General features: G+C 40.8%; 1 protein-coding gene across 3 annotated transcripts in view; it reads left to right on the forward strand.

Moving 5' to 3' along the window:
* Positions 1-22,493, forward strand: part of PRKAR2A (protein kinase cAMP-dependent type II regulatory subunit alpha) — a gene marked incomplete at both ends in the record, with an annotated part of 66,006 nt that extends 43,513 nt beyond the window's left edge. The window contains 8 exons of one of the 3 annotated variants that reach the window (XM_084246986.1): positions 1,345-1,428; positions 6,069-6,175; positions 8,792-8,945; positions 11,919-12,020; positions 12,197-12,271; positions 17,977-18,042; positions 21,366-21,507; positions 22,360-22,493. In XM_084246986.1, the coding sequence (XP_084103112.1) occupies positions 1,345-1,428; positions 6,069-6,175; positions 8,792-8,945; positions 11,919-12,020; positions 12,197-12,271; positions 17,977-18,042; positions 21,366-21,507; positions 22,360-22,493 (864 nt within the window). The remainder of the gene's footprint in view (positions 1-1,344; positions 1,429-6,068; positions 6,176-8,791; positions 8,946-11,918; positions 12,021-12,196; positions 12,272-17,976; positions 18,043-21,365; positions 21,508-22,359) is intronic. The other 2 variants (XM_084246987.1, XM_084246988.1) reach the window with 2 other exon arrangements.
* Positions 22,494-24,771: the final 2,278 nt, after the last annotated feature.

Consider the following 24,771-nt stretch of genomic DNA (forward strand, 5'->3'; position numbering starts at 1 on the left):
ACTTCATCACCTTATTTTTCTCCATAGCCTCTGACATATTTTATGTGTTTATTAAATATGAGAGCATGGGCCTTCTCTGGTGGCGCAGTGGTTAAGCGCTGGGCTGCGAAGCTGCCCGCAGCCTCCGCAGCACCAATTTGATCCCTGTCAGCAAGAGTCCCACATGGCGCAACAGACCTCTCCTGCTGTGCCTGCTGCTCCCCTCAGCAGTGTATTTCGTCAGTCTGCCTGTTCTGTTTCCTGTTCTGGCTCTGGTGAATTCTCTCACCCTCCCGTGCTTCTGACTGTACCCAGTGCTTGTATAAATAAATAAATCTTTAAAAATAAATAAATAAATATGACAGCAGGTGTTTTTGTATGTTTAGTGCTGTGTTCCCAGAGTTAGCACAGTGCCTGACACCTTGTAGATGCCTAATATTTGTTGAATAACCTTCTGCTCTACAAATGAGCACCTTGAGGCTCACAGTGGGGTAGCTGAGGTGCTGCCAGCCACACAACCAATGAATGGCTGGCACAGGAGGTACTCTTCACCCCTCTCACATTGCCCCTCCTTTATCAGGGCACTGCCTGGTATTTTTGTACTATTAAAATTATAGTAGGGCCTCCCCAGTGGCGCAGCGGTTGAGCGCTGGGTTGCGAAGCTGTCTGCAGCCTCTGCAACGCTGGTTCGATCCCCGGCTGCTCCCCGGCCACCGGAGGAGGGTCCCACATGGCGCGCAGACCTCTCCTGCCGCCCGCTGCTCCCCTCAGCAGTGTACTTCGGTCCTTCTGCCTGCTCTGCTCCCTGCTCTGGCTCTGGTGAATTCTCTCACCCTCCCGTGCTTCTGACTGTACCCAGTGCATGTATAAATAAAAAAACAAACAAACAAATAAATAAATATAAAATAAACATGCCTCTATAAAAAATTTAAAAAAAATTAAAAAAAAATAAAATAAAATTATAGTAAACATGCTCTTGATTTTCCCTACTTTTTAGGAAAAAGAAATATACTGATTTGTAAGTAGAAGTAAGATTTTCTTTTTCAAGATTTATTTATTTTATACAAGAACTGGGTACAGGCCAGAGGCGCGGGCGGGTGAAAGGATTCACCAGAGTGGGGAATAGAACAGGCAGACTGACGAAATACACTGCTGAGGGGAGCAGCGAGCACGACAGGAGAAGTCTGCCGTGCCATGTGGTACCCTCGCCCTCTGGCCGGCCTGCCGGGATCAAACAGGCGCTGTAGAGGCTGCAGACAGCTTCACAGCGCCGCGTTCAACCACCTGTGCCACAAGGGGAGGTCCAGTAGAAGTAAGATTTTCAAGTGGAATTTTTAAATTTCCCTGTTTTATTTGGATTGGCAGGTGATTCATCCTAAAACTGATCAACAGAGATCCAGACTTCAGGAGGCTTGCAAAGATATTCTACTTTTCAAAAATCTGGATGAGGTAACATCTTTTATCTTTTTATTTATCATTTAAACAATTTTTAGTATCTTAGCCATACCCATATGACGCATAATACTCTGTATTCATTTTATCAGTGTTTGCTTTGGTGGTTCACCATACTGCATAATGGACTTTTCAGGCGACTTTGCTATTTTCTGAACAGTTGTGCTACTTTCTTCAAGACAATGCCATTTGAAGACCATACAGTCTGGTCATGTTAAAAGGAAATGCTCAGGTTTGCATGACACTGGCCTAATTTGGAGGGTCTAAATTATGCTGCAGAGTGATTTCTCCAAAGATGTCAGTGTGGAGTTCCCTTCTGCCATGGCAGTTAACCCACTAGTGGGGCTTCTGTGACTGTAGGTGTGGGGCACTTCTTGTGATTACTTCTCAGTAAAGACCTCAGGCATGGGGCACACACAGAGTGGTGTGGATATGCAGTCCCCTTCCATAAGATCTATCCCTGGGCCTGCCATCCCTCTCTTGGTGAAGATAAGTATGTAGGGGCTACCTCCTAAGAACAGAGAATCTTCAAATTTCCTGTTTTGTTTTGTTTTGTTTTGTTTTTTTACTTTAAGGGTCACACACTGAAGCCACATAAATGGTTGCAGTTCTGGACCTACTGAGGAGTTTCAGAATGTGCAGAGACAGGAAGAATGAAATTAAAATTCCCCTACTACCTAGTTTCTGGATAGCAGATTTACCTACAGCCCTCCCTGGGAATCTCACTAACCATGTTATGTCCTTCAAGGGAATGAACTATCTCTGGTATCTATAAACCAGTCTGTTTGGTAGCTGTGGTGATTACTGGAAGGGCCAGAACTTTAATCAGAGTTTATGAATAAGACAAGGACCATAAGCTGAATGAAAGGCTGTAAGAAGTTCTGGTCTGTGTCAACTCTTTTCCCTGAAAGATCCAACTTTATCAATGAAAAGGGGTCTTGTTTGTTTATATATTTACTAAAGCCCCTCATAAATTTAATGCCATCAAATATTCTGAGGTCAGTTAATGTTATTCCAATATTCATAATTTTCTTAGTGTTGGAGGATGTCATTTTAGTGTTGAAAAATGATCACTGACTTTTCAAATTCAATGAAATTTTTCTAATATTGTATCATGAAAATGTTCAAACATAACAGTTCAAAGAATTTTATAACATCATGCATTTGTCCACTGCTTTGATTCTAACATTAACATTTTACTATGCTTGTTACCTTCTACAACATCTTCATATCCCTTGACAAAGGGGTCAGCAAACTTTTTGTAAAAAATAATAATAATAATAATAATAAAGAAAAGAAAGCAAACATTGTAAAAATAAAAGAACAATGATGTAAAATACAAATAAATAAATTATTTAATTAAAAAAGCAAATAGTAAGTATTTCTGTCATCACTGTTCAACTCTGTTATTATAGCAGGAAAGCAGCAATAGGCATACATAAATGAAAGACAGTGTTCCAATAAAACATGACTTACAAAAACAGGCAACTGTTTGTAGTTCCCTGATTAACCCATCTTGTTTTGGGGGATGCATTTCTTAGTCAACTGAAAATACCAGTATGCTTTCCCTCTAATAATTTGAGATGATTGAACTGGAGTTCAGTATTTGTTTATAGTTTCAGTATTTGTTTAATATAAAATTTGCATACAGTGAAACACTTAAGTTTTAAGTGCATTCACTGAGGTTTGACAAATGCGTATGTAAGTAATTCAAACCCCAGTTCTTATATGCATAAATAAATAAAAATAAATCTTTAAAAAAAAAATCTAAAGTGGGCCTCCCTGGTGGCGCAAGGGGTTAGGATGCACGCAGCCTGTGAAGCTGTCCACAGCCTCTGCAGCATGAGTTCAATCCCCAGCTGGCCAGGGAGCAACCCACATGGTGCAGCAGACCTCTCCAAACTTGCCCGCTGCTCCCCTCAGCAGTGTACTTTGGTCAGTCTGCCTATTCTGTTCCCCATTTTGTCTCTAGTGAATCCTCTCACCACCACCCCGCATGCCTCCAGCCTGTACCCCAGCTCTTGTATGCATAGATAAATATTTTTTAAAAATAAAATATAATAATTAAAATATAGAGTTCTGCTTTAAAAAAAAAGTCTAGGGCCTCCCCGGTGGCGCAGCGGTTGAGCGCTGGGTTGCGAAGCTGCCCGCAGCCTCTGCGGTGCCGGTTCAATCCCCGGCTGCTCCCTGGCCGCTCCCTGGCCACCGGAGGAGGGTCCCACATGGCGCGCAGACCTCTCCTGCCGCCCGCTGCTCCCCTCAGCAGTGTACTTCAGTCCTTCTGCCTGCTCTGCTCCCTGCTCTGGCTCTGGTGAATTCTCTCACCCTCCCGCGCTTCTGACTGTACCCAGTGCATGTATAAACAAACAAACAAAATAAATAAATAAAATAAAAAAACATGCCTCTATTAAAAAAATTTAAAAATTAAAAAAAAAAATAAAAAATAAAAAAAAGTCTAAAGAATAACACCATGAATACTCATATACTTTTTACCCAGAATGACAAGTTGTCTACATTTTTCATGTTTATTTTCATGTATGTGTGTGTACATTTAAATACATATAAACTTGTTGTTCTGAGCCATGTATAAATGTTTAAGACATCATGACTCTTAACTACTAAATAAGATGTGTTTTCCCGGAATAAGGGTAGTCTCCTACATTAACACAACACCGGTATCTAATATTGTTATATTATCTAACATAGTCTATGTTCAGATTTTCCAGTCATGTTCTCTACAGCTTTTGCTGTTTTTTATTCCTGAATCTCGTATTGAGTTTAGTTGTTAGTCCCTCTAATCTAAAATGCTCCCCCTATAACTTATTCTCTATCTCATGACACTGATGTTTTTGAAGAGTCCAGGTCAAAAGAAGAGTTACTGAGAATAAGAGGCTACCAATGGATAGCCCACAGACCAGGTTTAACCAGGTAGAGATTGTATGTGCTTGCTCCGTAATGTACATGAAAATTTGAATCTGTTGTTAGTATTTAAACAGGAGGTTTCTGGCAACACAGGGCACTCATTCCACATAAATGTGAATGGCACATGAATAGCAGGTCTTCTTCCTTAGTATCTGTCAGCTTGTGTAGTATGTAACACATATGGAACTGTACAACTGATGAAATGCTTTTTGGTATTACTTATTTTAGGTAGCACAGTCACACTGACAGAACATGGAATTATGCGACAATAAAATTATTTTCTTGCCAGGTCTTCTACTCACATTCTTCCAAAGAAAAGGTCTGAGTTGAAACTGCCCTTCTAACAGTTACTGATTCCTCTGCCTGATGGAGAAATACAGGCCCAAGACTGAGCCCACTGCTCTGTTGGAATTTATTAGTATTTTTTTGAATGTTCATTATACTTACAATTATCTTCTGGTTATGGCAGGTAATACTGGTTAATAATTGTATGTGTTATATGTAAGTGACTGAAGCCATTGGCTGTCTGATAATAGATCTTATTTACTGTCTTTTTTTTAATGATTTTTTTTAAGATTTATTTATTTATTTATTTATACAAGCACTGGGTACAGTCAGAAGCGCGGGAGGTTGAGAGAATTCACCAGAGCCAGAGCAAGGAGCAGAACAGGCAGAAGGACTGAAGTACACTGCTGAGGGGAACAGCAGGCACAGCAGGAGAGGTCTGTCGTGCCATGTGGGACCCTTGCTGGTGGCCGGGGAGCGAACCTGTGCTTCAGAGGCTGCCGCAGTCTCCCAGCCCAGCGCTCAACCGCTGCGCCACCAGGGGAGGCCCTTTATTTACTGTCTTAACAATAGATCTCACTTACTTAAAAAAAGGCTAAAACAAAAAGCTGAAAGTAAAAAGAAAATTTATTAAACTTTTTTATACAATAAAGAAATTGGGTCTCAGGTAAAGTGATATATCTAAATAGTTAAAAGCAGTTGTGTTGCTTCATGAACGAACCTTTGAAGCCATCCCAGCCCTTTCAGTTAGATGAACCTGTTAAAATCATATGTAGGAAGATAGCATCTTGTGACTATATATAACATAGTGGAGCCATCTAAGCAGGTGACAATCATATGGTTGTGACTGGGAAAATGGGCACCATGATTTAGATAGCCCATATTTCCTTCCTGGTGACGCAAGGGGTTAAGCACAGCACTATGAAGCTGTCTTCAGCCTCTACAGCATGATTTCGATCCCAGACCCGCCAGGGAGTTACTCACATGGCGCAGCAGACCTCTCCTGACTCCCCCACTGCTCCCCTCAGCAGTGTATTTCAGTCAGTCTGCCTGTTCTGTTCCCCACTCTATCTCTTGTGAATCCTCTCACCCCCTGCACCTCTGGTCTGTATCCCAGTTCTTGTATGCATAAATAAATCTTTAAAAAAAAAAAAATAGCCCATTTTTACATAAATAAGGGGAAAAAAAATTTTCCCCCAATAATAACAATGCTACATCAAAAGACCTGGCAATTGTGCTGGATTTATGGAAGGAAAAAGCTGTAGTCTCAGGAAAACACTTGTTTCAAACAACCCTTAGGTTTCTACTTGAATATGGGAACAGTCTATTGTGAGTGAGGCTTTCTATGTAGTCACAGACTGAGATAATGATAGTCATTTTCCCCCCAGGAAATATAAAAGCCATTTTTTCTCCTTGTGTGTACCCTGCAGGAACAACTTTCTCAAGTCCTTGATGCCATGTTTGAAAGGACAGTCAAAGTTGATGAGCATGTCATTGACCAAGGAGATGATGGAGACAACTTTTATGTCATAGAACGGTAGGAGATGGAACTTTGCAATTGTGTGTCCACACTTAATAAGATTCATGATTAGGGCAAATGTTTCATCCTATGCTTTGTTCAACTGAGAGAGAATTTAGGCTAGGTAAACAAGTTTCTTAAAGCTTGCCTCTGTCTACAACCTTCCACTCTCCAGCTATAGCTTTCCCGAGTCCTCAGTATATCGTATCTGCAGTAAGAAGTCTCCTTTATAGTTAGTTGAAATTTGCAAGATGTACTTTATAAGCATGTTATTTACAAGTATTCAAGTGAATTGATTACCTAACAATAGCCATATGCTATATTGTCATCTAGATCTTTCAATCCCAGCCTAATTTTACACATGAATACTCTACTTAAACCTCTGTGCCCCTGGCCCCAGGCAGAAAGAGAAGGCGAACCAGAGTGATAGAGCTTGAAAGTAATTAGCAATCAAACATCAAAAATGTAGTCAAATATTATATTTACATATATGTATTTTTTATGTTGGCCATACATTGTTGTATGACCTAATCTTTGAAATCTATTTTAGGTAGTTTGCCATGGGATACAATATTACTATATATCATTATTCACTGCCTAATATGCATATTGACATATATTTGACCTATCCCCATTGTAATTTTTGCTGTTACAAATGTTATCTGGAGCCTCCCTGGTGGCGCAAAGGGTTAAGTCAGCACAGTGAAGCTATCAGCAGCCCCGTAGCACAAGTTCAATCCCTGGCCAGGGAGCTAACCCACATAGAGCAGCAGACCTCTCCTGTCTCACCCTCTGCTCCCCTCAGCAGTGTATTTCAGTCAGTCCACATGTTCTGCTTCCCACTCTGTCTCTGGTGAATCCTCTTATCACCCTGCATCTTTGGCCTACACCCCAGCTCTTGCATGCAAAAATAAATAAATTTTTAAAAAAAATGTTATCCGGTGTACATGTCTGCAGTTAAATCTTTTCCAGTATCTTTATTATCAGCTTTAGAATGCCTCAAAATTGAATTGCTGTGTCAGAGGCTCTCTTTGTAGCATTTGCTACATGTTGTTAATTATCTTGCAGAAACTTAGAAAAGTTTAGGTTTGCCTCAGTGGTGTTTTGAGAGTGTCTTTCTCCTCATAATTGTTAGTTCTGAACATTATTCTTTAGCAACCATTACCAATAAATGGACAGAAAATCATTTCTTTTAATCAGTCATACATATTTCTTTTCAATAGACTACAAAAAACAACCAAAACCCCATGCCATCATTTCAAAACCTTGAGGAATAGCACTTGATAGAATTCTATACCTTTTCATGATAAAAACACTCAGCAAACCAAGAATAGAAGAGGGCCTCCCTGGTGGTGCAGGCAGTTGAGCACAGTGCTGTGAAGCTGTCCACAGCCTCTGCAGCACCGGTTCGATCCCCACTGACCTCAGAGCAACCCACATGGTGAGCAGACCTGGCACTTGTATAAATAAAATAAATCTTTAAAAAAACAAACAAACTAGGAATAGAAGAAACTTTTCTTCAACCTGATGAAAGACATTTATAAAAACCCACAGCTAACATCATATTTAATGGTGAAAGGGCCTCCCTGGTGGTGCAGGTGGTTGAGCGCTGCGCTGTGAAGCTGTCTGCAGCCTCTGCAACATGGGTTCGATCCCAGCCAGCCATTGATAATCCCACATGGCGAAGCAGACCTCTCCTGTCTCACCCGCTGCCCCCCTCAGCATTGTATTTCATCAGTCTGCCTGTTCTGTTCCCCGCTCTGTCTCTGGTGAATCCTCTCACCCTCCCGCGCATCTGGCCTGTACCCCGGTTCTTGTATAAATAAATCTTTAAAAAAAAAAAAAAGGCGAAAGATTGGATTTCTCCCTATCAGCTCGAGAGCAAGACAAAGGTGTATGTCTCTCTCACCACTTCTACTCATGTCTACTTGTGCGAGAGGTCCTAGTTAATGCAATATGGCAAAGAAAGCAAAAGAAAAGGAGAGAGGGGCAGAGGAAGGGCATATAGATTGGAAAGGAGGCTGTGAAAAACTTTGTAGATGACATGATCCTCCAGAAAATATCGAGTGCTACAAAGCTGGGCCTCCCTTAGCAACCATTACCAATAAATGGACAGAAAATCATTTCTTTTAATCAGTCATACACACAGGGTTAAACACCACACTATGAAGCAATCCGCAGCCTCTGCAGCACAAGTTCGATCCCTGGCCAGCCAGGGAGAAACCCACATGGCACAGCAGACCTCTCCTGTCTTGCCCGCTGCTCCCTCAGCAGTGTATTTCAGCCAGTCTGCCTGTGTTCTGTTTCCCACTCTGTCTCTGGTGAATCCTCTCACTCCCCTGCATCTCTGGCCTGTACCCCAGCTCTTATATGCATAAATAAATAAACCTTAAAAAAAAAAAAGAGTGCTACAAAAGTAAAAACTAATAAGTGAGTTTAGCAATGTCATAGAATACAAAATCAGAATCTAAAAACCTATTTTATTTCTATGGACTAGCAAAAATCTACTGGAAAATCTTCTATAGCAACATTTTATCTTAGGAATATTCTATTTATGTACCACCTGACAGTTCGTAGATTTATTACTAAAAATAATTAAATGCAATAAATGAAATTGTTTTTTGTTGTTTTCAGGGGAACCTATGACATTTTAGTAACAAAAGATAGTCAAATCCGCTCTGTTGGTCAGTATGACAACCATGGCAGTTTTGGAGAACTCGCTCTGATGTACAACACCCCGAGAGCTGCTACCATTGTCGCCACTTCAGAAGGCTCCCTTTGGGGACTGGTGAGTTAGTGAAGTGGTTCTTGCATGACACAGTGTTAATTCCTCTTACCTGGGTCTCTATACTTGTGCTGTTGATTCACACTGTATTTTATAACTAGTTTATAAAGACATTGTGGAAGTTCTTGTACCAGTGTGTTTTTCCATTTCTCTAAAATTATTTGCCAAAGTATTTACAACAAATTATAGGGAAAAACTGGGTCTTAGGCCTTGCAGTCATGTCAGCTTTTACCACATTTTCTGTTTCTGAAAAAAAAAGGCGATAACTCTATACACAAGAGACAACCTAGAAAAATGAATGTCATTGAAAACTCTGCCAATAGGGCCTCCCCTGGTGGCACAGCGGTTGAGTGCTGGGCTGCCAAGCTGCCCGTAGCCTCTGCAGCACTGGTTCGATCCCCGGCCGCCGGCAAGGGTCCCACATGGCGCGACAGACCTCTCCTGCCGCACCTGCTGCTCCCCTCAGCAGTATATTTCATCAGTCTGCCTGTTCTGTTCCCGCTCTGGCTCTGGTGAATTCTCTCACCCTCCCACTCTTCCGACTGTACCCAGTGCTTGTATAAATAAATAAATAAATCTTTAAAAAAAAAAAATAGTATCTTCCATCTCTAGCTGTCCCATGACTTAACTCTATTCTGTGTTAAGCCATCTACTTGTTCATTGATCCCTGCCAATATTCGGTAGACTTAGATGACTAGCAAAGCTAATAGCAATATTTTAGAAAATAGAACTTTCCTAGAATATCTTAGGCATAGCACTGTTTTGATCCCCATCTCTCAGCATCAGTACTTCAAAATACATAACTCTCTTCCTTCTTAAATAAAATAATGATCCTCTTGTACAAATTTTAAGTTTCAGTATGTTGGTATCCATAGTAATTTGTTACCATATGCCATACAAGCAGAATCAAATATGTTTCATAGATTGTCAACCTATTTCCTCAAATGAAATCACATTTTAAAGACCATAATAAAGGACTTTACTGTGACATGATGATATAGAATTAAGATTGCTCCTGAGATGAATAGAAGGGGTCAATTTGATGCTGGTGGATAAAAACTTGGGTGGTGGGTATAGTGTGATATTTACAGAAGCTGTGTGTGTGGAGGACACACTGAACTGGCCTTGCGCGGCATGTGAGTTCTGGTAAATGTGAAGATATGCATAGAAAGGGTTGAAACACAAATAGATAAGTCACTTTGAGTGATATAAATTGTTCTCTTTTCAGCTATAAATACAGTTTGCTATTACTAATCTTTGTAGCATTATAGGTATATTTTTTAAATACTGGGTTTTGTTTTGTTTTAAATAATGCCTATTCAAATATAAGGAAAGGAACTTTATAATTACCTTTTTTTTTTTTTTTCAGTCTTGTTTGCCCTCTTTCCAGCACTTTTGGCCTAGATTGCCCAAGAAAGCATGTATAATAGAAACTGAATTCTAAAGATTGTGAAGTAATACTCCAAAGTGTAACAGTAACATTTAAAATAATAAATCCCTACCCTTGGACTTCAAAAAGAAATGGCAAGTGATACAGCCCATTAGAGCAATCAGAAATTCAGTGGCTCCTTTCAAGCAGGCAGATGGAAAAGGAAATGGAGCAGAATCTGGCACGCAGACATTATTTGTACAGCAGTTTAGGGTTGGGTATGCCATTACTCACACTGGGAGTAGAAAGTGCAGTAAGCGACTTGTCTTATAAGGCAGATGACAGATGGCATGGGGTAGGACCTGGAAATTCTTCAACTAATGGAATATGAGCTGGTGAAACCCATTTTGATAGTTTAACTCAGTTTTTCTCTCCCACTCCTACCCCATCATCGAAAATACTAAAATAGCAAATCTACGGCTAAATATACACATATTCTCTTGCTGTTTTCATTTTACCAGCCTCTAGGATGTCATTACTATACTTTCTCCCTCAAAATCCATTCTTCAAAGTCTCAGGTGTAAGAAAGGTACAGTTAATTTAGGTATTCATATTTCGGAGCCTAAAACTAAGCAGTTAACATTCTCCTATCTTTATGTCCCTTCCCACATATGTATACATATATTTGAGAAGTGCCTAGCCTTAGCTCAGTTAACTGTTGCCCAACTCTGAATCTGTGACTTGCTGAGGTCAAAGTACCTTTCAACAGTCTGCCTTCCATTTTGAATTTCCTTCCCTATTTCTCCATTTAAATGTTATCCCTCTTGGCCCTCCCTGGTGGCGCAAGGGATTAAGACACAACCTGTGAAGCTGTCCACAGCCTCTGCAGCACGAGTTCGATCCCCCAGCCGGCCATGGAGCAACCCACATAGCACAGCAGACCTCTCCTGACTTGCCTGCTGCTCCCCTCAGCAGTGTATTTCAGTCAATCTACCTGTTCTGTTCCCCACTCCGTCTCTGGTGAATCCTCTCTCCGCCCCCACCCCCCCCCACCTCTGGCCTGTACTCCAGCTCTTGTATGCATAAATAAACAAAACTTTTATATAAATAAATATTGTCTCTCTTTCAGGTCTCAGACAAATTTGTATTTTTGCAACAAAGTTAACCTGATATTCCAACCTAGTGTGATCTCTCCCCCTCCTGAGAATTCTTGTGGCACTTAGTTTGCCTAGTACATTTCAGATACTGTCTTGAGCTAGAGATTTTTTCATTCCTCTACATTTTGTGTTCGCTTTCCATTGATATTGTAACATTCTTTTTTGGAAGGTATATATTTTCACATTGAACTGTGACTGTAGGCTCACAAATGTTTGGAAGTTTTTTATTTTGTGTTCTAATCATGACCCATAGGTGGCACCCTTTGAGTACTTGATAGCAAGCAACAACCTCTTGTTCAGGCTGCCTTAAACACTGAAACATCATCCTTAAACACTCAATTGACCCAGTACCTTCCATAGTGCTCTAATATTTACTGTCACCCAGTGAATTAAACCATAGATGTTCTCTTACACAGGCATTTACCAGAATTTTCTTCTTTGTTCTTACAGGATCGTGTGACTTTTAGAAGAATTATAGTGAAAAACAATGCAAAAAAGAGGAAGATGTTCGAATCATTTATTGAATCTGTACCCCTCCTTAAGTCACTAGAGGTAAAGTCTATTTGAATAAGAGTCTGTTTGTGGAAATCTAGTTAAAAGTATTCTATTGCTAGGTTTTAAGATTCTACTAAGATTGCACTAACCCATTTCTGTGTTTTATAGATCTTACCTGTGACTTTCAGTTGAGTTCTTTTCCTTATAACTTGTAGTTATGTTCATCATTTCAGGTTTCGGAACGAATGAAGATTGTTGATGTTATAGGAGAAAAGATCTATAAAGATGGAGAGCGCATAATCACTCAGGTGAGTGGGGGATTTGACTCCTTTCCTGGAAGTCACTTCAGAAAAGATTAGTGCTTCATTTCTCTTTCACTTTTGGGAGCTCATATTGCAAGGTACTGGGATACATTTTCTGCAGAGTCTTCTGAAGTTGTTCATGTTCATCTCATTCACATATGCAGGTCTGTTGCCTCCATTCACTTTTCCTTGTCTTCTGGTGTTTGTCCTTTGGATGTTATTTTCTTTTGAGCTCAGAAAGCTTCATCTGTTGCTGTTAAAACCTGGGGAAGGTTTAAAGGCTGTCCCTTTACTTTCTCTTTGGTACAAAGGTGCCCACAGCTTATTTACCACAAACCAGAGTCCAGTCCTCAGTGATTGACCAACTTTTAAGATGTCTTTAATATTTGCTTTGTACCTTAGTCTCTTGTTACTTTTGGGTATTGTAAGGATTGGCACACAGTAGACTGTGATGAGTACTGTGTGGTAATTTTCTTGTCTACTATCTTGTGTTTTTTTAATTATATGTAAAGAATATTAGGGACTTTTCTGGCTATAAGCTGCTCTGCCTACAGTTCTGGCAAGAGCACTAGGAAGATATCTGGTTGGCCTGGATTGAGTGATGTGCCTGGTCCAACCAGCACCAAAGGGACTCAGAGAAGCTCCCAGAGAGAAAGGACTAACAAAAACTGGGCTTTGTTAAGTGGCATCTCAAAATGCCTTTGTTTTCTACGTATCTCTTCTTTCATAATTACTTTAATCAGTGATGCAGAGTGGATACAAATTAAGATTATGTCCACCATATTATTAATATTATAGTCCCCTTTTTACAGCATCTAGGAATATTAGGAAGCCAAAGTTTCTCTATGGTCCCAAAAACAGCAATAGCAGCAGCATCTAGGAATATTACGAATTGTTAGAAGTGCAAGTACTTGGACTCCCTGCAAGAGTCAGAAACTTTGCTTTATGTTATTTTGTTTGTTTGGGTCAGCTTTGATATATGGTATATTTCATACATGGTAAAATTGTCAATTTTTGTATATGATTAGGGGGTTTTATAGTTGCCCCTGCAATCATAGTATATAACATTTCCATCAGTTCAAGAGGTTCTTTCATCAAAAAAAAAGTTCCCTCATTTGTATTTGCACACAATGCCCTCCCCTGCCCCTGACTCTTGGAAAACACTTTTCTTTCTCTATTGCCATAAAAATTCTTTTTCTAGAATTTCATATAAATGAAATCATATATGTATAGTGTTCTCTGTCTTGAATTCTTCCACTTTGCAGTGTTTTTGAGATTTATCCATGTTGTTTGTATCAGCATATCACTCTTTATTACTGAGTAGTATTTCATTGTAGAGATGTACCATAATTTGTCTTCCATTCAACAGGGACTCAGAGAAGCTGAGGGACATTTGGGGTGTTTCCAGTTTTGGACAACTATGAATAAAGCTGCAGTGAACATTTGCAGACAAGTCTTGTGTGGACATGTGTTTTTATTACTCTTGAATAAATATCTAGGAATGGAATTACTGAATCATATGGTAGAGTATGTTTAAAAGCTATCAGACTGTTTTAAAAGATGACTCTACCGGGGAAATGCACGAGTTCCAGTTGCTCTGCATCCCATCACCATTTAATTATTGAGTCTTTTTAATTGTTGCCATTCTAGTGGATATGAAATGGCATCTCATTTTGACTTTAATTTTCATTTACTTAATGTCTGAAGATGTTGAGAATCTTTTCCTGACTGCTTCTCATCGTGCTTTCTTTTTTTTTAAAGATTTATTTTTGGGGCCTCCCCGGTGGCGCAGCGGTTGAGCGCTGGGTTGCGAAGCTGCGCGCAGCCTCTGCAGCACCGGTTCGATCCCCGGCTGCTCCCCAGCCACTGGAGGAGGGTCCCACATGGCGCGCAGACCTCTCCTGCCGCCCGCTGCTCCCCTCAGCAGTGTACTACGGTCCCTCTGCCTACTCTGCTCCCTGCTCTGGCTCTGGTGAATTCTCTCACCCTCCCGCGCTTCTGACTGTACCCAGTGCATGTATAAACAAAACAAACAAATAAATAAAACATGCCTCTATAAAAAAAAAAAAAGATTTATTTTTGGGGGCCTCCCCGGTGGCACAGTGGGTTGAGCACAGTGCTGTAAAGCTGTCTGCAGCCTCTGCAGCGCAGGTTCGATCCCGGCTGGCAGGCGAGAATCCCACATGGTGTGGCAGACCTCTCCTGTCGCACCCGCTGCTCCCCTCAGCAGTGTATTTTGGTCCTTCTGCCTATTCTGCTCCTTGCTGTGTCTATGGTGAATTCTCTCACCCTTCCATGCCTCAGGCCTGTACCCCAGCTCTTGTATAAATATAAATAAATCTTTTTTTAAAAAAAGATTAAAAAAAGATTTATTTTTATTTATTTAGCATACAAGAACTGGGGTATAGGCAAAGAGATGCAGGGGGCAAGAGGATTCACCAGAGACAGAGTGGGAAGCAGAACAGGTGGATTGACTGAAATACACTGCTGAAGGGAGCAGCGGGCAAGACGAGAGGTCTTCTGCACCATGTGGGCTAGCTCCCTGGCCAGGCTGCGGTTAGCTGCAGATAGCTTCATCTGCACCACCAGGGAGGGAGGCCCAACTGTGCTGTCTTGATTACAATAGTTTTTTTCAATAAGTCTTAGAATCCAATGGTTTAAGCCCTCCAAACTTGTTATTTTTTCATAATTGTTCTGATTACTCTATGTTATCTGCATTTCTTTATAAATTTTAGATTCAATAAGTTTCTACCAAAAAACACTGCTAGGTATTTTATTGGGATTATGTTGTATCTACTAATCAATTTGGTGAGAAATTAACATCTTAACAATAGTGAATATTTGTGTCTGTCTCAGCCTATCAGCTAAGAATGCCTGGGACACTCATCTGACCCCATACTACTTGTGACTAACCCCTGACAAACTTTTCCCCAACTAGAGTCAGTGTTGTGGCTCATCCAGCCCCTACTATTCTTATGATTGCAAGAGACAACTCAGCAAGGACCATCACAGAACTTTGAAAATAAACAAAGGTTATTACTCACAGGTCCTAGAGGGTACATAGCTTGCCCAGGGCCACAAAACAAGGTCATGAGGGAAAAGAGAGAACATGAGAGAGAGTTGAACTGGGCTTCTGCCTTAATGGGGTCAAGGGTGGAGAACTTAGGGTTTCATGGGTTCACTGTTGGCAAATTTATTTTTTTTTTCAAGATTTATTTATTTATACAAGCACTAGGTACAGTCAGAAGTACAGGGCCTCCCCGGTGGCGCAGCGGTTGAGCGCTGGGTTGCGAAGCTGCCTGCAGCCTCTGCAGCCGGTTCGATCCCCGGCTGCTCCCCGGCCACTGGAGGAGGGTCCCACATGGCGAGCAGACCTCTCCTGCTGCCCGCTGCTCCCCTCAGCAGTGTACTTTAGTCCTTCTGCCTGCTCTGCTCCCCGCTCTGGCTCTGGTGAATTCTCTCACCCTCCCGCGCTTCTGACTGTACCCAGTGCATGTATAAACCAAACAAACAAATAATAAATAAATAAATAAGACATGCCTCTAGAAAATTAAAAAAAAAAAAAAAATGAAGAAGTACAGGAGGGTGAGAGAATTCACCAGAGCCAGAGCGGGGAACGGAACAGGCAAACTGACGAAATACACTGCTGAGGGAAGCAGCGGGCATGGCAGGAGAGGTCTGGGTGCCATGTGGGACCCTCGCCATCGGCCGGGGATCGAACTGGCACAGCAGACGCTGTGGGCAGCTTCGCAGCCCAGCGCTCAACCGCTGCACCACCAGGGGAGGCCCATGTTGGCAAATTTAAAACATAAGTGTGGGAAGAGAGAAGAGGAATCACTCAAGTGGTCAATTACCTAGGTTTACGCAGACCTTTCTACAAGGGGAAATTTATGGGTGTTGGCAGCCTGGTTCTTTATCTACTTGTGTAGCTTCCGGTATGCTTATTCAGATGGGTGTCTTTGAATTAAGTATCTCAGCTATCAAAAGTTTAATGTAAGGCACTTAAACTACATGAAGACTGGTTCTAAGTAAGGTATATCTCCATTTATTTAAACTTTAGTTTTTCTCTAATACTTTATAGTTTTCAAGTGTATAGGTTCTCACCAAAGACTTAAGAGCCACAAAAAATGAGAGCACATGATTAGTATTGAATTATCTAGTGTAGGAAATTACCCCAGAAGAGTGAAGGATCAGAGACTGAAGTGTGCCTGAAAGCCTTTTCTCCCATATCTGCTTGCCTTACTCTCTTCTACTTTCAACCTTTGCTCAAATCTTGCCTTCTCAATGAAGCTGTATTATACACTGTAACTACCCCGCCCCCGCCATACACACACACACACACACACATACACAGGTCAGTTCCCATATTCCCTGCTCTACATTTTTCCCATAGTACTCACTGCTGGGCCTCCCCTTGTGGCGCAGGAGGTTGAGCACAGCGCTGTGAAGCTGTCCACAGCCTCTGCAGCGCTGGATCGATCCTGGCCAACCAGTGAGGGTCCCACATGGTGCAGCCGACCTCTCCTGTCTCACTCGCTGCTCCCCTCAGTGGTGTATTTCGTCAGTTTGCCTGTTCTGTTCCCTGCTCTGTCTCTGGTGAATCCTCTCACCCTCCCGCACATCTTGCCTGTACCCCGGTTCTTGCATAAATAAATAAATCTTTAAAAAAGAAGAAAAAAAAAAGTACTCACTGCCTTCCAATACCATGCTATAATTTACTGATTCATTGTGGTGTTTCCAGTTAGTTTCCCTACCAGACTGTAAGTTTCACAATCATAGGGATATTTGTTTTGTCCACTGATATAGCTCACATACCTAGAACAGTGCCTGGCACATAGTAGGTACTTAATAAATTTTTTAAAGAATTCCTTTATTGTAAGATACTTATTTATTTTGCATTGAACTGGGGTGTAGGCCAGAGGTGGGGGAGAGTGAGAGATTCACCAGAGAGTGTGGGGAGCAGAATAGGTAGATCCGCTGAAATACACTGCTAAGGGGAGTGTAACAATTCCATGGGAATTGTTAACTGCCTGGTCAGGGATCGAACTCAGGCCACAGTGGTGGTAGCACTGAGACTTAACCCCTAGGCTACCAGGGAGGCCCTACTTAATAAATTTTTTGTTGAGTTACTTGAGTGACTGCTTCAGCCTAATGTTTTAAAATCAAAACAAGCAAGAGAAGCCTGAGGCTCATTGGGTGACAACAACCCACATCAAAGCACCTCCCAACCAAGGCAGGACCTTTTCCAGATCCACACTGACCTCTGGAGGGCTGAATTTGATGGTCAACGTTATCCCTGGACCTCATGATACAGGGGTAGCCAGAAGTCAATTTGATACTGCAACTGTTGGTTGCAGTCTTGGCTGCTGATTCTCTGTCATAGATTTCAGTGGCTGACCACAAATTGAGCAGTAAAAAATAACAGTGTTCTGTACAATTGGCATCCTGGGCATATTCATGGAGAGAAATGTGAATACTTCATATTGAGAAGTGAGAGATGTGTGTCAGTCATAGTTGGGCTGACATCCTTGGTAATCAGGAGCTTCTCGTTTTGTTCTAAATTTGTTAGCCATTGAATGATTTGTGGAGTTGGAAAATAAATACAAATAAGAGCTCAGACAAACCGATCTATTTCTGTATCCCTCTGTGTGTGTGTGTGTGAGTGAGTGTGAGTGTGTATGGTTCTGATCTGATCTCCTTTCCTTTTTCAGGGTGACAAGGCTGATAGCTTTTACATTATAGAGTCTGGTGAAGTGAGCATCTTGATTAGAAGCAAGGTGAGTTTTGTGATGGTATTAATTATGCCAGAGAAGATCCAGATGCTAGATGAATGTACAGAAAGTAACTGTTTGCTTTAAATAATGTGAATGTGTTTAGAGTACCCAAATCATCATTATGGCAAATACCCATGTCTAATCCCATCCATTGATGAGAAGTTAGTATGTTTCTTCTTTTTCCTATTGCCTTTGTTATGTAATGAATATGCACATATTGGCATACAGATCAATAAGAAAATGACAAACACCCTAATAAAAAATGGGAGGACCATATAATAAAATATATGCGGTGAATATGAACAAACTTCCTTTTTAGAGCACTGGGAGAGGAGGTCTCTAGGACATTTGCTATTATCACCATTTGATGGATAGGGAGCCCTAGAAAATCATGACCTGTATACAGGAAGAGTGATTATTATCGTAATCCATCATCATCAGATTTCCTTATATCACATTTTCTAAGACTATGTCATTTGTTACATTAGTGAGTTATATATAATACTAAATCAACCTAGTATGAAATCTTTTATAGACTATTTTTAGTAAAAGTAAGTGTAGAGAAAGAAAGAAAAATCATTACTGTCTATAAGGTAGCTTGATTCCTAATTAAAAATAGACCCATTGTTTCACATGAAATAGTAATTTGAAACTTCTATGTTATCTTACGGTTTTGGGAGTACTCACAATGTCTGTTCATTGCTCAAATATTCACTTACACCTACTGATCACAGCAATGTTGGGTATGTAGGACCCAGCAGCATTGTGGTGCTCAAGGATTGGGATTTGTCCAGCGTTCTGCCCTAGACCTACTAAATTAGAATCTACATTGTAACAAAAACCCCAGGGAACTGGTACTTTTATTTTTCTAAATAAACCTTCAAAAAATTATCTGCCCATAATATAAAGTAGTTGTTAGAGATTAAAATTAATTCTTACTATTAAATTTGAAATCATTTTTTACTCAAGTTGTTGTTTAGCTTAGTAGATGAATCTTTTTTAAAAAAGAAGGTAGATATTAAATACAATACTATACATTATTTTTGATAACTCGATAAGCACAAATTATTATTACCTGCTTGATCTCTTAAACAGAGTTAAACCACCTAATTAAAAGGTTATTTTTTTTAAACAATGTACTTTTTTTTTACACGAATGCCCGCCGAAAGTGCGACTGCACCCCAACTTTATTTTATTTTATTTTTTAAAAGATTTATTTATTTATTTATACAAGCACTGGGTAGTCAGAAGCGAAGGAGGGTGAGAGAATTCACCAAAGCCAGAGTGGGGAACGGAGTAGGCAGACTGACGAAGTACACTGCTGAGGGGAGCAGCGGGCGGCAGAAGAGGTCTGCCCGCCATGTGGGACCCTCCTCCGGTGGCCGGGGAGCAGCCGGGAATTGAACCAGAGCTGCAGAGGCTGCAGGCAGCTTTGCAACCCAGCGCTCAACTGCTGCACCACCGGGGAAGCCCAATGTACTTTTTTTTTTTAAAGATTTATTTATACAAGAACAGAGGTACAGGGGCCTCCCGGGTGGCGCAGCGGTTGAGCGCTGGGTTGCGAAGCTGCCTGCGGCCTCAGAGGCGCCAGTTCGATCCCCAGCTGCTCCCCGGCCACCAGAGGAGGGTCCCACATGGCGCGCAGACCTCTCCTGCCGCCCGCTGCTCCCCTCAGCAGTGTACTTTGGTCCTTCTGCCTGCTCTGCTCCCCGCTCTGGCTCTGGTGAATTCTCTCACCCTCCCATGCTTCTGACTGTACCCAGTGCATGTATAAACAAAACAAACAAATAAATAAATAAAACATGCCTCTATTAAAAAAAAAAAAAAAAAGAACAGAGGTACAGGCCAGAGGCATGGGAGGGCGAGAGGATTCACCAGAGACAGAGTGGGGAACAGAACAGGCAGACTAACTGAAACACACTGCTGAGGGGAGCAGCAGGTGAGACACGTCTGCCGCGCCATGTGGGTATCTTCTGGCTGCCCGGGAATCAAACCTGCGCTTCAGAGGCTGTGGACAACTTCACAGTGCTGCGCCCAACCCACTGTGCTACCAGGGAGGCCCTAAAATATTATTTTTAAAAGCTACTTAGCTCTTCTAAAAATTGGAGGGAGGCAACCACTAACTTAAGATGCGGTAATACCTAAAAAGAAAATTTGTCTCTGTAAAGCATTGTCCAAGAAAGGCACAATCTCAAATCAAGAGAAATGCTTGTACCAAAATGAAAAATGATGTAAAAATATATAAAAATAAAAATTAAAAAAAAAACCACATCTGTAACATTAAAAAAAAAAATGAAAAGAAAAGAGGGGCCTCCCTGGTGGCGCAGAGGGTTGAGCACAGCGCTGCAAAGCTGTCCTGCAGCGCAGGTTCGATTCCTGGCCAGCCAGGGAGATTCCCACCGGGCCTGGCAGACCTCTCCTGTTGCACCCACTGCTCCCCTCAGCAGTGTATTTCGGTCGTCTGCCTTTTCTGCCCCCTGCTCTGTCTGTCTCTGGTGAATCCTCTCACCTTCCCACGCCTCTGGCCTGTACCCCAGCTCTTGTATAAAAATAAATAAATCTTTAAAAAAAAGAAAGAGAAACGCTGACATTATTTAGAAGGAATTAGTGACGACCTTTTTCCCTATGTATGAGAAGTCAACATTTACCAAAAGGGGAGCTTATTTATAATTTTGTATTAACATAGATGTTAATGTATAATATTAATTGGTAGTGGGTGTGGTGTTGTGACATGCATGTGAGCTGTGATCCTATGCCTCTGAATTATAATACAGTGTTGTAAACCTGTTATCTCAATAATATGTATGTATATATGTAGTAAAAAACAAAGTAATGGAGCCATTTAACCCATAAATGAAAGAATACTTCGATGTAACAATGTTAATAAATCAGTAAGCTGAGAAATATAAAACTTTGATCATTTTTTTAAAAAACAGCTTATGTTTAAGGTTTGTAAGACTTGGAAAAGTATATACACATTCTGATGTTATAATTTTATATATACTATTTATATGTGTATATATATGACTGTAATATATATACATATACAAATCTCTCAAAGCAAGTCTACACCTCTTGCTATTTAGCCGTTACCTAAAAGGTATTAGAATTCAGATGAAGCCCCTTAGGTAAAAGCCAACTCCTTTGATTAAATCAGACCACTGAGATTAGTCCATGCAGTTTACCATGGAACATTAGAGAATCTGCAGAGTGAATTTCTCAGTAATTGTGTTAAGTGTACTGAGAAAATAATGCAAGCATGTGCAGCTGATGACGCCCAGCTGTGATTCTGGAATCAGCCCTCATCATTTCTCTACCTGCTCTAGACTAAAGCAAACAAAGATGGTGGGAACCAGGAGGTTGAGATCGCCCGCTGTCATAAGGGGCAATACTTTGGAGAGCTTGCACTGGTCACCAATAAGCCCAGAGCTGCTTCAGCTTATGCAGTGGGAGATGTCAAATGCTTAGGTAAGAAAAAGTTTTTATGCATTAATATTTGTTTTTATAAAATGTAGTACTTTTTCCCCCATTAGAAAACCTTGATTTCTTCTACCAGCTCTTGCTCACATCTAGGCATGACAGTTTGTGTGACCAGCCAGAAATAGGTGAATGTATTATTTTAGCCAACGTTTCTGAACACTGATTATTGCCTGGGAACAAAACAGGCATGGCCTCTTGGCCATGTGATACAGCAATAATGAAGGCAGGTTTCCAGAACTGTGTGGGTACAGAAAGAACTGATGCTGCCGTCTCAAACTTAGGTGAAAGTCTTCCTGTGGTCATATGAAAACATACTTCCAATAAACTTATGTCATTTGTGCCAACATAGATGGAGCTGGAACGAAAAAGAAAAATCTCGGATGATATCACTTATAGGGGGAACATAGGGAAACCAAACAAAGGATCAGGAAAACAATAAAACTTGCAGGAAAACCATAGATCTGCGGCATAGAGTGTGGGAGGGAGAGGGGTCAAAATGGGAGGGAAGAGCACAAAGGACTATGTGATGGCCATAGGTGCTGTGGTGGTGGGCAAAAATAAACAACGATGTAAGCAAATAAATAAATGAATTTTAAAAAGAAAAATGTGTACTTCAAGAGTGAAAAGCTACCCCAAAAGCAAAAAATGCTTCCATGACAAGGGTAATGGGGTTGCACCAGGAACTTATCTCCAGGAAGATGTGAAGAAAAAATAGAAAAGAAAACATCCTTTCAAGTGCCCAGTGCCCCCAAATCTAATCTCCTATATTGTGAATGTATGGGCATATTTAAGAAAAGGTTTGCATAAGAGAAATGATACCATCTCTTTTTAACATTGCAGTTATGGATGTACAAGCATTTGAGAGGCTTCTGGGGCCCTGCATGGACATCATGAAGCGGAACATCTCACATTATGAAGAGCAACTGGTGAAGATGTTTGGCTCCAGTATGGATCTGAACGATCCTGGGCAGTAGGTGTGCTGCACCCCAGAGCCTTCTCAGTGTGACACCAAAACCTTCCGGTCAGCCACACAACACACATAGAAAACAGACATGACAGAACTGTTCCTGCTGTTGCCATCACCACTGCCAATGCTATGGCTGTGGGCATTTATAAAACTTGAAAGTCAGCACTAAAGGATGGGTAGAGGTTCCACTCACACCTCCACTTTGCTCCTAAACGCCCATTATTAGACCACTTGTAATGATTACTCAACCCAATTTTTACATCTTTGGTTCAAAATGGCATGTCTCTCCAACAATTTAAGTGCCTGATAAAAAGTCCAAAGTGTAAACATCTTACTTTCCTCTCTTGCTGCTACTATTGCTTTTGGAAGTTACCACAGGTCTATACCGTTGTGTAACTGTAGACATCCTCCCCCAGCCTTTCTCAAGGGAGGAAATGGTGTAGCCTTTGATCTCCTCATTTGTCCTTTGAGAAAGTGTACATTTGTTCACAACTGTAGCCCTTGGCTTTACTGTGGGAAATGGTGGCAGAAATGATGGAGGTCTGTGGTCCTATGGCATTGTACGGTCTGCTGGCAGCTGCACACTTCACAGTTGTTTCAAACTCATAGTGATGTTTAGGGAAAGGCCCCTTCCAGGACCCAGCAGATCAGCACCCAAAACGTACTGATCAGTCATTGGGACCCATGAGAAAACAGAAAACTGGGATTCAGCACATTTAGGTAGTAGAGAACCAGAAGATTTTTGGGGTTGGGGAATTTTATCCTTTTTGGTTTTGTTTTATTTGATTTCTGTGCAGTTTGCATGAATGAATTGCTGTCCATTTATAAGGAGCCAGGGTCTAGAAGCTCATTACCTTATCTGATCCAAACACTTTTCTGGACAACTTTGGCCATCTTTTGTTTCCAGTTGCCCCTACTGGCTAATGATAGTATACTGTACTACAAAGAGAACCCTTTCCTTGTACACCAGACTTGTTGCATAGCTTTGCTGTTGAACCATAAATTTTTTAACTCAAAGAAGAAACGGCTGTTATTTGAAATTAAAAGAATAATTTCTCCATTTAGGGAATGCCTCTTGGACATATTTATATATATGGAGTTTTTCAGCTGACCCAGGCATTCATCCTAAAGTTCAACTCTTGTTAGTTTTCCAAAAGTAGCATCATTTGCAATTTCATAGAATTACTGCAAAACCTTTATAGTTAAGATGTTGCAATATTTGGTATTCCAGTTGTTCCTTTGGAATTTTTTACTTCCAAAGAAAAATAATTTAGCTTGTATTTTAAAATTTTTTAAACCTTTTAATTATATCAAGTATAATCTTGATGACTTGCCCTAATTAGCTGTATTTCAGAATGAGTTTTTTTTCCTTCTTCAGAATGACTTAGAATCGGGTGTTGTAAGAGATCCTAAGAGCAGTGGGAAATTTACATAAATATAAATTTGAATATGATAGCCAAGTTTATGTTAAATAAAAAGATCCTTCCCAATATGATCTTTTTAAAAACCTGTATAACTTAATGAATCCCAAAAAGATTATCGGCTGGGGCTTGAGTCATTCCTGATGTAGAAAATGATGGTGCCCCACATAATCATCTTCTATTGTTCATATAAGCCAGGTATTTTTGCCACTAACATTGGTCAAAAGAGTTCCAGAGTGGTGACCCATTACCACCTTGATCAGTTCTCCCATTTCTTACATCTGTGAAGTAAAACAGAAGGATGCTTTTCAGAATGCCCTATGCAGCCTGAACTGCAACTTTCAGAATTGTGAATGGTTGGAACTAATACTCCAAAATAGGCAGCTAGTACTGGGAAAGCCACTGGTTTTTCCCATGATTTTCAAGGTTCTTTTTTTCTATAATATTGCTTCATTATTAAATAAAGACAGAAAGCAGACTTTGCACTTAAGCAGACAAGAAACATTTGTTTCTTGCAAAGGTAACAGGTACATTGGACTTAAGAAATATACAGAGCTCTAGCCTCCGATTAGGTGAGGACTCTGAACACTGAGTGTCTTGCCTTCTGTGCACCTCTCCACCCACCACCACCAGCGTTAGTTAAGGCTGTGAACTTCATTCTGGTCACTTCTGCGGGCTGCCCTCTTGCAAATCCCAGTTCAATTGTCCTCATCTCAAAGGTCTCTTTTTGGCACCCCAAGTCATTGATGTACAGAGTAGAATTCATCAAGGTTGTGTCCTCCGGTTCTAACTACATATTGACATATGGATCATCAGTCCATGCTATTAATACATACTGTGTCCCTTGGAGTCTAGTTTGAGAAA

Source organism: Talpa europaea, assembly GCF_964194135.1.
Source record: "Talpa europaea genome assembly, chromosome: 11".
NCBI classification, from domain to species: domain Eukaryota; kingdom Metazoa; phylum Chordata; class Mammalia; order Eulipotyphla; family Talpidae; genus Talpa; species Talpa europaea.